The 13858-nt window shown below is 40.7% G+C and overlaps 2 protein-coding genes across 2 annotated transcripts in view; one reads left to right on the top strand and one right to left on the bottom strand.

The window, feature by feature from the left end:
• Positions 1–13858, top strand: part of slc22a15 (solute carrier family 22 member 15) — a 438052-nt gene that overhangs the window by 387014 nt on the left and 37180 nt on the right. The window lies entirely within an intron of this gene.
• pcgf5a (polycomb group ring finger 5a) overlaps positions 5000–13858 on the bottom strand; it is a 34687-nt gene continuing 25828 nt past the window's right edge. Inside the window, exon 9 of the mRNA XM_078288773.1 lies at positions 5000–7123. Coding sequence (XP_078144899.1) covers positions 7076–7123 — 48 coding nt within the window. The 3' untranslated portion in view covers positions 5000–7075. The remainder of the gene's footprint in view (positions 7124–13858) is intronic.

The following is a 13858-nucleotide window of genomic DNA, read 5'->3' as shown; positions in this document are numbered from 1 at the left end:
ACCCCCCCCCCCCCCCGCCATCTGCTGTTTAACTTGGAGCGCCCTGTGACACGTTGATATCTGTGTTGAGTGCTGATGCTCGGTGGGATGATGTCATGGTGAGGTCGTCTCATAGAGCGGTAACGCTGATACCGGAGTATGTCACATGAAGAAGAGTCAAATGTATTTATAAAGAGGTTGAAACAAAACGGGTTAACAGTAAAGGTTGTAAACACGAGACAGAACAAACACATCATCAGTTTGAAGATGTGAGGCCAGTGTGTGTGTGTGTGTGTGTGTGTGTGTGTGTGTGTGTGTGTTAATGCCCTACTGAAGTGTCCTTGAGCAAGTAACACCGCCAAGAGTCCTGTCAGGCCCTCCTAGAAATGTACACACTCATGATGTAAGGTGTTATAATGATCTACAGCAGGAGCACTTTGTCTGTTTTCTCAAAGTTTAAGCCTCATTCTTTAATCTTCTCCTCTCTTTCATCTCCAAAATGAAAATTCAGTCATTAAATTTCTCACCTTCATGTCAGTTGAAACTCTGCTGAAGTCGGTCGGACCACCGAACACGCAGCCAGTTAGCTTCAGTTTCATCTCAGACTTGTTAAAAACTACTGAAGTTATCAGTGCCGTCTTTTCACAGCTCCAAAACAAGAAGAAAATGTCCATCCAAGTTCTCCAAACAGCTCATGCAGCAGAATCCAAGTGTTTTGTAGCCAAACGATTAACATTGCACTACTTACTTCAACTTTAGCTAACGTTTTCTGTGGTTACGTTAGGCCCCGCCTCCTGTCAATCACAACCAATTCAGGCCAAAAGACAAGCCGAAGCAAGACGCTTCCACCAGCTTATAGTCTGTAAAATTAAAAGGAAAATAAAGCTTGATTTTACAAAATGATGTCTTAAAATTGGCACACTCTTCTTTACTGGGACTACCTTGTAATATTTAGACTGTGTTTCAGAATATTTACTTTTAAAAATAACTAAGATGAAGGAAAAATAGCAAATATCCCATAACGTGATAAAAAAGCTGGAAAACGATCTACAGTGATGTGAAACTGTGAGGAAATGCAGGAAATTAGCAAATTGTGTGAATTTGTACACCGTCAAGTATTTTTTGCACCCCTGGATTCTGCTGCTCCCATGATCCTCTGCTTCAATTGTGCTGCTGGAAGGAAGGAAGGAAGGAAGGAAGATAGAATAGAAGATAGATAGATTACGTATCTCAGAGGGAAGCACACACTTGAGACACAATAAGTGTAATATAATGATAATAAAATAACATCTGATAAAGCTAATTAAATAATCCCTCTGCAGAGACGCCGCAGACCTGCCTGGTTTCTGCTGGCAGTCTGCATCTCTTTTTTACAATGCATTTTTTTTTTTCTGGCAGACTGGAGGATTTCCAGCGATCCAAGTGGGCGTTGAGGAGCTGCTGGAGAATTTTTATCCCACAGATGGAGCTCAGAATAGCTTGTTACTGAGTCCTTCTCCCATTTGTGTCATTTTTCCACCTCTGACCCTCCTAGATCGCTGTAATGAATGCAAAGTCTCGCTATCTTTCGCCAGTCATTTGCATTTCAGTCTGTTAGATTTTGACTCTATTATCCAGAGTGATTTAAAATTAGCGCAACAGCAGAATAAGCTTCAATTTTAGATTACAAGCAGCCAATATTTTTTGGAGGTCAAAGGTCAGAGACAAAGTGCACTGACAACATCCTGTGACCCGGGAATGATCATCAAGGTGAGGAAGTAAGAGAAACTAGAAGTCATACATGTTTTCTCCGTGACTATAGGCATATTCTGTATATAGGCAGAATATACAGGCAGAATATGCAATTGAATAAGCTTCAATTTTAGATTACAAGCAGCCAATATTTTTCGGAGGTCAAAGGTCAGAGACAAAGTGCACTGACAACATCCTGTGACCCGGGAATGATCATGTCAGGTACAAGGTGAGGAAGTAAGAGAAACTAGAAGTCATACATGTTTTCTCCGTGACTATAGGCATATTCTGGCAATATTTAAATAATCCAAATAATACTGAACACATTCTGAAGAAACCAAAATATGCATAAAACAAATTATTCATGCTTTGACAATTATGGTATTTGGCCTCGTACCTGTTGCACCGCTGCACCTACAATCACAATTCATCCCAACTAAGGGCCTCTTGGGTAATATTCCTATAATAAAGACATGACTCTCCAAGCTGGAGCCTCGGACCCGGCTGCTGGTCTCGGTGACAGTCCAGCTGCAGGATCAGGCACGCTGCTGTCTTTAATATCGCGTGGCAGTGAAATTAAAGACATCGCCGTGTGTCTCTGTCTGGCAGGCTGGCGGGCCACCAGGGCCGAGGCACTCTGGGGAGTCTGGGAGTTTTCAGGCTCCAGTGAGACGCGACACTTAATCTGTCCTGGACCCGGTTTTTCAAAACTGACTTGATGGGATTTCAGTAATCACATCGGATTAAATCTGAATATTGGGTTTGGGCGATCATTCAGATCAGGATTTGGATTGAGTAATCCGATCCTCCCTTACCTTTAATCAAGCTCAAATGTTGTTTCTGTGTTTCAGGCAGAGGTTAGGAGAGATTTGATGCCAAAAATCAGGATGATCTTGATCTGACTGGAAAGGTGGATTCAGGATTTAGAGACATGAACCAAAAGTTCCTTCCTGGTTCATAAAGACTTTCTCCTTAAGGTTGGAACAGGACAAATTTAATAGAATTTGGAAAAACTGTAATACTTAACTGACTGATTCAAGAGAAAATGTAGTTAAAGATACAACTGTTAAAAAATAAAAAGAGAATGTTGTTATCCTGTACTTTTAACTAGTTTTAATTTTATGTTTCCTTTTCTTTTATTATCCTTTTATTTTTTGGTTTTGTTTGGAAGACCAAGAGTAGATGTTGACGTCTATAGAAATATAGGTTATATAAGTAAATATATATAAGATTATATGGAGATATGTTAATACAGATGTAAATGGATACATATAGAAATTGGTCTTCTATTGTTCTCATTTGTAAAAAAAAAAATGTAAAAGACAATATAATTACAGCAATAAGTGATTTTATCAATGTTTCAATAAAAAGAAATTAAAAAAAATAAATAATAATACTGGCATGTCGGCCATTTTTGCTGCTATCATTGTTTTAACATTGGCATTTAAACTGTTTATGTTGCGTTGCAGTGAAACACAAAGCACCAAGGTTATCACATTAATCACAACTATCCTTACAGTTATAGCAAACCGTGCTGTAAATTCAACACATTGTCTCACACAGAGCCCAATAAAGATTTGTAATAAAACCCTGGCTGCTGCCTAAGATTCATCTGTTGATGTTAAATGGATATTGCGCTGTAAATAAAACTGTCATCATGTCTCCAACACCAGGAGCCACAGACCGTCTGAAGAACTGCTGAAGACTGTGAGCTGAAGTCGGTCTTTTTGTTGATGTTTTTAACGGCGGTTTTTACTTTCACAAGATGGCTGTCGTCTGTTCTGTTGCCTCCCATTCATCTTTCCATATTAAATCCGCAGCATATTGCCGTGTTGATGGGTCAGCATCAGTGGGAATTGTCTAAAAGAAGACCGCAGGGACCTCTGGCCTACATAACTCCGACCTGAAAACGCAACAACAAGGGCAAGACGAACAGCTGAAGGGAGACGAGTGTGAGGGAATGCTTCAGCGAGGGGGAAGCTGTAAATATCTGCATGAGAGTGTGTGTGTGTGTGTGTGAGAGTGTGTGTGAGTGTTGATGAGCATGTAAAACTGTCAGAGGAGGTGTGTTTGTGTATGACGGTGCATGCTCAGTTACATGTGTGTGTGTGTGTGTACAGAGTATGCATTCACACACACATAGAGGCCCGTGTGAAATGGATGCTTGCATGCCATCAGATGCACCTGCTTTACTCGATGCAATTCCTCCTGTCACAGCAAGGTGTGTGTGTGTGTGTGTGTGTGTGTGTGTGTGTTTGAGAGAGAGAGAGAGAGAGAGAGTGATGTCACCTAAATTCCTGCCTGTTTACCCAGTCTTCTCTCTTCATTCATTCATTTGGACAGATCAACATATTTCACCTGTTGACTGTTTTACTGTGCTGACACACTATCTCTCTGACCCTGAGAGAGAGAGAGTGTGTGTGTGTGTGTGTGTGTGTGTGTGTGTGTGTAGGTGTGTGTGGGTCTGTGGCTGAAAACCTCCTTTTATACGTTTTGGTGAAAGTAAAACATACATTTTTCTTTCTGCATCATCACTGAAGCTTCCACGTCTTTCTGTTTGTCTTCTAGCTCAGATTGAACAGTTTTCAGTGTTCTAGCCACAATCTCAGCAAGTATGGATGAATTTGGATTGATTGATGGATTTATAAAAAAATACAGTAAAGAGTGAACCATCTGTAGGCCTGACTGTAATCTGATATTGTTCACACTGCTGTATAGTTGAGAGTTTGGAGGCATGGCAGAACTGAACACAACACAGAATAGCAGACTTTCTTTTTTCATCAAAGCTGCCCCAGTAAGCATGTTGCTGTTGAACAGATGTTGATTCAGCAGATAGCACCAACACTGACAACCTGTGTAAATCTAGCGCTAACATGAAAGTTGAGACGACGTCCGTAGCCGGAGCTGCTGCCTGCATCGTGCTGTGAAATCAAGACCAAAATATCTTCCTGATGTCAGTTCAAAACCGTTTCCGAAGCTGTTATAATATGAACTTTTACCAAATTGTGAAAATTTTGTGATTGTTTGAGTTGACGTTGAATGTGGCCTCTGTCAAATGTTTGCTGGGTGTGTTGAGCTGCAGTGATAACACTTGAAACATAATAAAAGAGACAAATTTGTTGCAGATGCAAAAAATATAGTTTCCCCAACATTGCGCCCTTATATATTAATATAAAGTATCAGTGAGGGTGGGAAATTAGCATGAATGTCCAGAAAATTGGTAGCAAATCTGTGGCTGTGACTGGTAAATTCCAGCTGCTTTAATTGCTTTAATTGGCAGGTGACAAACCATTGTTAAGAGTTTATTTTCTATTCTACAAATCAGTTTGGCAGGTAAAATATTGAGGGAATCAGGTGAATTTTAGAGTCAGGCAGCCACTGTGGTCGGTGCTGAAGCGGTCAGGCTCCGTTCACACTGCAGCTGAAACTTTCCCAATTCACATTTTTTTCCTCCCATGTGACTCAGATCTGATGTTTTCTAATCCAACGTGAACCGCAAGAACCTGCATGGAGTCGCACTTTTTCAAGCCCGACCTGGATCACATGGATATGTGGTGCAAAATCGGATCCCGAGGCATGAGATCTATATGTGACTTGTATTTGAAAACTCAAATCAGAATTTGCCTGCATTGCCATGACAATAATTAAATCTTACATCATTCACCTGAGACACTTGTCATAATTTATCAAAGGCACAGACTGTAACCAACTGGAAACAAGCGGGAGAAGCACAGGTACAAAAACAGATGTGACTTGTATGTGTTATTGTGTCTTTTCAACATCGCTGTCAGTTCATATTGGTATCGAATTTGTTTACATCCTAAAATACATATGAAGTCATCCAAAACAATCAGATAAGAGCAGCAAGTCAGAATTGAGCCTGAATGCCTTTGGTGTGAGCGCAGCCTTCGACTCTGATCTGATCTTGTTTGCAGTTGAACCAAACGTAAGGAAGGGTTTCAGATCTGAATAAAACAACAATAGATACCAGATTCTAGCTTATTGTTCTTATTGTCATCAAAGCTGCTGTTTAGCTACAGCTTCAGCAAGCGAGAGCGAGCAAACGTGACACAATCACTGCAGACGCAAACACTTTAGTTGCCTCTACGCCGAACACACAGCTCATTCGTTAGATAAAAACAGTGAAAATCAAATCAGCTCAACAGTAGAAAATCAACATTTAATCTACAGAGTTAGACAGGCAAGTGAAGATATGGTCGTATTTCATTTCTGATCCGAACAGGTTTTTAGGCACAGGAACATACATTTAAAAATATCATATATTATAGCATATATTATTCTATGTAGCATAAAACCTCTTTACCATAACAACGTATGCATTTCATCATCGGCTGTACAAAAATACATTAAATCTTTCTCTTTCTCTGCACGTTGTGCGTAAGTGTGTGCATGTGTGTGTGTTTGTGTGTGTCCATGTGCAAATGTAGGTAATGTGAGTGTACAAAACATCAAGACCAGCTTCTGTCTCCGTGAAGCAGATGATCAGGTGAATCCAGGTGAACGCTCTGATCTCTTATTGATTTTACCTCTTAAATCCACTTCAGTCATGAAGGAGAGATGGAGATGAAGGAGAGGAGAAGATTAAAGGATTTTTAAAGTGATGGAGATTGGCCTGTGTCTCTGCTAGATTGTTGGCTCCATGCTAACACTTTAGCATTCACTATACTGAGTGATAGGCTCCATGCTAACACTTTAGCATTCACTATACTGAGTGATAGTAGGCTCCATGCTAACACTTTAGCATTCACTATGTTGAGTGATAGTAGGCTCCATGCTAACACTTTAGCATTCACTATGTTGAGTGATAGTAGGCTCCATGCTAACAATTTAGCATGTCGCGTGATAGTAGCTCCATGCTAACAATTTAGCATATGTTGAGTGATAGTAGGCAACAAGCATTATCTCAAAAGTGAGAAAATGAGATTTTTAAAATTTTTAATTTTTAAATGTGCATCTACAGGCCATATAATAAAAAACACTAACAACGTTCTATTACTATAAAATCATTCCTCTTACTTTGGATAATGCTAGTCGCCTACTAGCCTATCACTCATATGCTAAAGTGTTAGCATGGAGCACTGGAGCCAATGATCTGCCAGGGACACATGGATGATTCTGGTGTCTTCATCACTGTTTTCATCACTTAATGTCGGCCAATCGAACAACAACTTGGTGTTTCTTTTAATCCTTGATACAATTGAGACGTGGATTGTGCAAAAGGAAGCACAACTTATTATTAAGAGGTTGTTCCTAATGTTTTGTATACTCAGTGTGTGTGTCTGCCTATGTGTGTGTGTGTGTGTGTGTGTGTGTGTGTGTGTGGTCCTCTTCTTGCAGGCTTGGTTCAGCCAAAGTCGATGCGCGGCCGGTACTCCAGAACCATGGGATACGTCTGAGGGGAAGACAGGAAGAACACAGGTTCAGAGAGTGAAAACCGATCTTTCTTAACCGCTCCACACACTGAACATTACTACTGATGGAGTCCCACAGTTGACCTCCTTACCACACTGCTGCTGCACTGCTGCTCCAACACTAAAGGGGAATTGTTTGGAAAATCCTGCATTGCTAGAGCAGGACAGATGCTAAGTGCAGGGAAATCTACAACCGCTTTTACTGTAGCGCTGAACTTTATGCAAGTCATTACATCAACAACTTCATGTAGTTTCAATTACTGTTACACACACATACTAAATGATGCATGCAGAAGCCATCACTCTCACACACACACACACACCAAACTCAAACCCAAAAAACGTTTACAGCCTCAAAATCCATGTGAAAAACTTGGAGACTGTCCGATCCGGTATCAAAAACTAAAGATAATGAATTTCTGAGTCATAAAAATTATCCCAACCATACTACAGTTACAGATTGTTCCTTTCAAAAGAGAGATGAATACTATATTTTCCCCTCTGTGTTGTTCTCCCTCAGCAGTCCTGGCCAAATGGCTGCCAAATTCATTTTGAATACTAGAGAAAACATGAGGAGAGCCTGATTTATCTTATCTTGGAAGTAACATATCCTCTTTTGATGCTGTGTAGCTGTCTGGCCAGGAATAAATCAAGCACATCTCCAGTAGTTATATTTGCGACCATACTCAGCCAGACACATTTTTTAACCCAAGCCTGCTGTACCTCAGCTGTCCCTATTTTTTTTTTCTGACAGTAAAGCACAGAGAGAGAGAGAGAGAGAGAGACTGGGGCGACTCCTATTTCATCCGACTTCAAACCACAGTTTTCCTGGATTCAGACTTAAATAAATAAAAAAAAACCTTTCCATTAAACTGTCCAGGATCCTCATCCACCTGGCTCTGCTCAGCAGGGACAGGAGCCAAGTGTCTGATGCAGCAGGCTGTAAAAGAAAACAGCGGCGGGGCGGCTGCTGGCTCGCTCTGCTGAAGCTCAGCTGAAGAGTTCATTTACAAAACGCTATGAAAAACAATCATTATCTAAAATCCATCTTTCAGTATCTATAATGTAAGGAGGAACTAGTGTGTAAACCGAGGACTTACCTATTATCTTATACAAATCTTATTAAAAAATCATCATCATTTGTTTTGTGCACTGTCAATAATTTTGTCCTATAGGAAAGATCTGTTGCTTAACATCAGCTTTTCTCTGGAGAAATACAGCATATCTCTGTTTATATTGTATTACTGTAATATGTTTCTCCTTACTGACCCATTAGAGACTTAGAGCAGTGGTTCTCAACCTGGGATTTGGGACCCGGGAAAACTTTGGGGGGGGTCACAAAATGATTTATGTGATAAGGAAAAAACATTTCTACTATACAAATGTCTATTTTTTTTAGATTTTTCTCAGATTTTTGCTTTTTTTCTTGTGAAATACTGAATAGTTTTCAACCTCTAGCCCTCCTCTGATAATTACTCCAATGAAACAACCTGAAAAAACGAACTGTGATGGGGGTTGTGAGTAGGTATTGCTTCGTTTTGAGGTGTCACAAGCCAAAAAGGTTGGCAACCACTGACTTAGAGGAGAGTGACTGCAGATTAAGACATGTGAGAAACAAAATGAAAGAGTCAAGTGAGAAGCGTGATGTACCAGACTGAGACGATCCAAGGCTCGTTTCTCCAGAGCAGAGTTTAAATGGTCAAAATCTCACAGTGATTTTAAATGAAACTCATCTCTGTCTAGGAGAAGTAAATGAGAGGAAGAGGAGATCTGATTTTGCATTCCTCTGTGGCCGATATGGGGATCAAACCTGCGACCTTCTAGCTGCAGCACAGTCTCTTTGCACCGCCCCAACATTAACCTCACCACTGACTGGGTTGAATCCCAGCTCATACCACGCTTTCCCAGCCTGCTGCTGTTCACATTCCTGCCTCCCTTCCCTGCTAAAACCTTTTAAACAGTCAAGGATGGCGAGCTGCCCCTTTTCATAAAAAATTAAAAAGGAAAAAAGGCCCGTCTTTGTGTCAGAACGGCTAAAAAGTGAGGAGTGTATCTCCCGCTTTTGTAGTCGGTCTCCTATTTCTGGCAGTGTGAGACGGAGGCTGGTGGTGCAGCGGAGGCAGCGCTGCTACAGCTGCTGTCATCTTCCAGCCTTTTTGCATTTTGCTGCATCATGCCTCGGACAAAAACAGCACCGAGTCCAGTCTAACCAGTCCGTCACTCTGCCTCTGTATCACACTGCGTCTGTGCCACTTTATCACACCGCATATCTGCAGCAGACACTGGGGAAACACTTTCATTATAGTGCACTAATGCATAATACTGTGCAGTTGTCAGTTGTGTGGTTTGACAACATACAGCACCAGCAAAACTGCAGGTGAATAAACAGAAAAATGAGAAACAGATTTTACAGTCAAATGCTGTTCTGTATTTAAACACTGCCAAAAAATGACCGTTTTAATGAGCTGCTTTTGTAGTACATCTCAGTCACAGCTATGGGGTATTGTGCTTAACTTCAATATATTTAAATTCATGCTTGTTAGATAAGCTCCAAAATCATCCTTGTGTCCCCAGTAGATCATTTAGCATGCACTATGTTGCAGGTCATAGCATTATATTATCCAAAGCAAAAACACCCAGATTTTAGTAATACAAAGTAGTTAGTGGTTTTTATTATTTGATCTGCAGATTTAAAAATTATACTAACTGAGTACAGCTGAGCACGAGGCAAATTCAGGTCAGTCAGTCAGTCAGGCAGTCGGTCAGTCAGTCCGTCAGTCAGTCAGTCAGTCAGTCGGTCAGTCGGTCAGTCAGTCAGTCAGGCAGTCGGTCAGTCAGTCGGTCAGGCAGTCGGTCAGTCAGTCAGTCAGTCAGTCAGTCAGTCGGTCAGTCAGTCGGTCAGGCAGTCGGTCAGTCAGTCGGTCAGTCAGTCAGTCAGTCGGTCAGTCAGTCGGTCAGTCAGTCGGTCAGTCAGTCGGTCAGGCAGTCGGTCAGTCGGTCAGGCAGTCGGTCAGTCAGTCAGTCAGTCAGTCAGTCGGTCAGGCAGTCGGTCAGTCAGGCAGTCAGTCACCTGTCGCTTAGTGAGATGATGTGCTTTGTCAGATGGCCTCTAGAGGGCGAGAGATGCAGTGTTTCTCATACAGAGGCACAAAATCAAAAAGTTGGTCAGTGAATAGAAATTGATCTAAATGGATCTCTGATAATAATGTGCCCATCACATGTCTGTCATGTGGAGATGTACAGACAGCAGACTGTGTTAGTAACGGGATTTGTAAACAGTAACTTGTCTTCTGCTGCCCCACAAACTTTAATGTTAGGTAACGTTATTATCTTGTGGTATTTATGTAAGTAACGGACATTTAGCCGTGCTGCAGTGTTTCAGTGCATGAAGTTGAACACGCACCGTGGGTCTGTACAGGATCTGTGCTTGTTGGAACTATTTGAGGTGAGCAACTAAGTATTCATTTATAAAATTATTGTTCTTCTGGCCCCAAAACTGAGTTTGAAGTTATTCTGAAGTTATTGTTTAGGCTTTCGAAAAAGTGACGAGGGCAAATTTTCAATGACACTGAAATTCATGGCACTCAAATCTTGAAAAGCAAGTCTGCATTTTCTTGATTATTTCATAAGAAAATCAGATGTGATATCCTCTTGCAATTATAGACACCCGTGCTTCTGCTATCCGTTGTTGCACCGTTAGGAAGGTCTGTGCAGTTTTTAAACTATTTTGCTGTGAATTAACCAAGAAAAATAAAGGTGAGTGTCTCCTATTCACTGAAGAGTCGCCCTCTTTACTATTTTTGAATGCATGGACACCCAATTCCCCAGTGAGCAGCTGTCTACTGTAACACTGGAGTCAAGGCCAGTATACTCTCCCTCTGTGCTTCTTATTGTTTAGGATGATCCAAGAAAAACACAATCACCCTTATTTTAAAACTTCACTGGGCAGCTTCACACTTGGCTGGCCTTCTTCTTGAGTCCAGCTTTCTCTGGAGAGTTTGAAAGTTTGGGATTTCTCTCTGAAGTTTTGTTTCATCACTTACTGCGCGCCAAAAGGTGACCGGACCTGACACCTGAAATCAATTTGCGCAAACAGGGCAAATCTACAGCGTCTCAATTAGGGGGAAATGGGAAGATCTTCTCTGCTGCAGCTGCAGTTTGTGATCTAGGCTGATGAAACAGCTGGATTTTGACTCCCTGGCGCTGCTTTAAGCTACGAACTTTCCGATCTACGAGTTTGTGACCCAGATTTGACCCGTTTCTTGCAGCATAAATATGGAAGAACTGTCGCATCTGAGCCACATGGCCTCCTACAGTCTCTGTCTGTCCAACATGGCTGTCAGCGACCGTCTGGCATTTAGAGTGGGAGTCTGTTGTTTAGACACTTTATCTGGGCGACAGTCACGTTCAGGTCAGCAGTCTGGTATTACTGCTGTCTCTCCATCTATCTGATCCCTCCATCTGTCTCTCTCTCTCTCTCTCTCTCCCTCTCTCTCTATCTGCCTACACAAATTTACAGCCTGTATGTATCTGCACATACAGTATTAACTGACATTTTGCACGTCCTGTATTTGTGCTGCAAATTCAAATTTTCTTATCTTATCTACTGCCTATATCTCAGCTGTATATCATTTATTTTCATCCTGCATATAGTCTCACATTTCCCATTGATTTTCATAATATACCTATTGTTTATTCTGTATTTTACTTTCATTTTCTTTGCTTTGTTCTGCCATTTTATACTCTAAATTCATAGATTTTGACATTCATTGAAATTGTCGGTTGCAGTATGTTTAATACAGCCGATTTGCTCTATCCTTATATACTGTAGATCCTATTTATCTTTGCTGTATCCTATTATCTGCTGCTGCAACAACCTAATTTACCTACTGGATCAGTAGAGTTTCATCTAATTTATCTATTTATCCGTGAATCTATGGTCTCTCTCTGTCTCTCCGCTTCTCTCCTTACAGCTTAATTCCTGATCTCCCTGCCTAGAGTCACTAAGTCTCAATATTGCTGGATTCACAATTTAGAGACGGCCAAGCGGAAGTTCACCTGTGTTGGCAGAAAATTATTAGATGTGAAACAGCCAGAGGTGTGACCAAGTCAACTTTGCTCCAGTCCCAAGTCAGTCTCAAGTCTTGAGGCACAAGTCTCAAGTCTACATGTAGATTACCAAGTCAAGTCCAAGTCAAGTCCAAGTCAAGTCCATGTCATTAATGTCAAGTCTCAAGTCTAAATGTAGAACAGCAAGTCAAGTCAGAGCAAATCAAGAGTCCAGTATCAATTTAATATCTTAAAGAAAACTAAATATCTAGGACTTTTCAATGCAATATGGTTTTAATAGGATAAAAACTTGGTAAGAGCATCATGAGTTTGATTTCTATAATCAGTTTCAACTTCAATAAATTCAATCATTCCATACAAATTCAGAAAACAGAATTTAAATTCAGTCGTCCGCTGGAACAAATCTCATCACTTTCAATCTAAGTCATTTACACAAACACAAGATCTCAAGTCAAGACTTTAGAAACCTTTTCAAGTCATCAAAGTACAAGTCAGAGTCAAGTCCCAAGTCACCAGAACCCAAGTCAAGTCAAGTCTCAAGTCTTCTCTTCATGCATCAAGTCAAGTCTCAAGCTATTAAAACTGTGACTCGAGTCCAAGTCATGTGACTCGAGTCTCCACTTCTGTATTTAACAGATGAGTTTTTATTCTATCAATACGCGTGCAATGGTTGAATCTCGTTTATCAAAATCACCATGGTAATAAGGTTTCCCGTTGCGGTTGACTGACATCCCAAGATGCCGAGCGCAGCAGTCCTGACCGGTCTGTGTGTCTCGTAGCGGGGGTGGGGGGGGTGGGGGGGGGGAGTGTGGAGTTGTCAGGAGGACGAGACTGACGAATGAGTCCGTCCATATCTTCTTTCCCTCCTCTTCTCTCCTGACGCCTCCATTCATATCTCTATCTCTCTCACTCTCTCCATCCACTCTGTCTCTCTGACTCTTCACTGAACTTGGGAGGCGTTCATACATTCTTAGCGTGTGTTTTAACACGCTTGGAGTACCAGATGGGCGGAGTTTACCACAGCAGCACAGTTCAGATAATAATTCCAAACACAAAACCGGTAACACTTTATAATAAAGTTTAAAAAAAGTTTCAAAACATGTTAAAAACCTTTTTGTTCTGCACTGCCTATGCAACTTGATCTTTATTCTCTTTTTATGCATTTTAATTATTTATCTATTCTCTCATCTTTCCACTTTATTTCTTTTTATTTGTTTTTTTATTTATCTTATCCTGTATTTCTTATCTAATGTCTTATATACCTTGTGTAAAGCACTTTAAATTGCCTTTGTGTATGAAATGTGCTATATAAATAAACTTGCCTTGCATTGTATTAGCTAACATGAGTTAATGCATTACTTAATGGTGAACAAATGAATAACTTTCTTCATGTTAACTAAGTAATTAACAAATGCATTTGTAAAAGCTGTAATTAAACTCTTTATGACCAACCTGTCTCAGTTCTGAAAACATTAATGAAGGATGAAGATCTTTTAAGGGGGTTGTGATGAGGACAGTTTTGGGCGTCCTTTATTAAATATTAAATGTTAGTAAATGGTTTATTAATGGAAGAGGAAGTTCCAAACTGAGACAGGTCGGTCATAAATAGGTCATGAGGTTATATAGGTTAGAAAGTGTTGCCCAAA

The sequence above is a fragment of the Centroberyx gerrardi genome, chromosome 15 (assembly GCF_048128805.1).
Source record: "Centroberyx gerrardi isolate f3 chromosome 15, fCenGer3.hap1.cur.20231027, whole genome shotgun sequence".
Lineage (NCBI taxonomy): Eukaryota > Metazoa > Chordata > Actinopteri > Beryciformes > Berycidae > Centroberyx > Centroberyx gerrardi.
The sequence above is the reverse complement of the archived record's forward strand: the minus strand, read 5'-3'. Positions and strand labels throughout refer to the sequence as shown.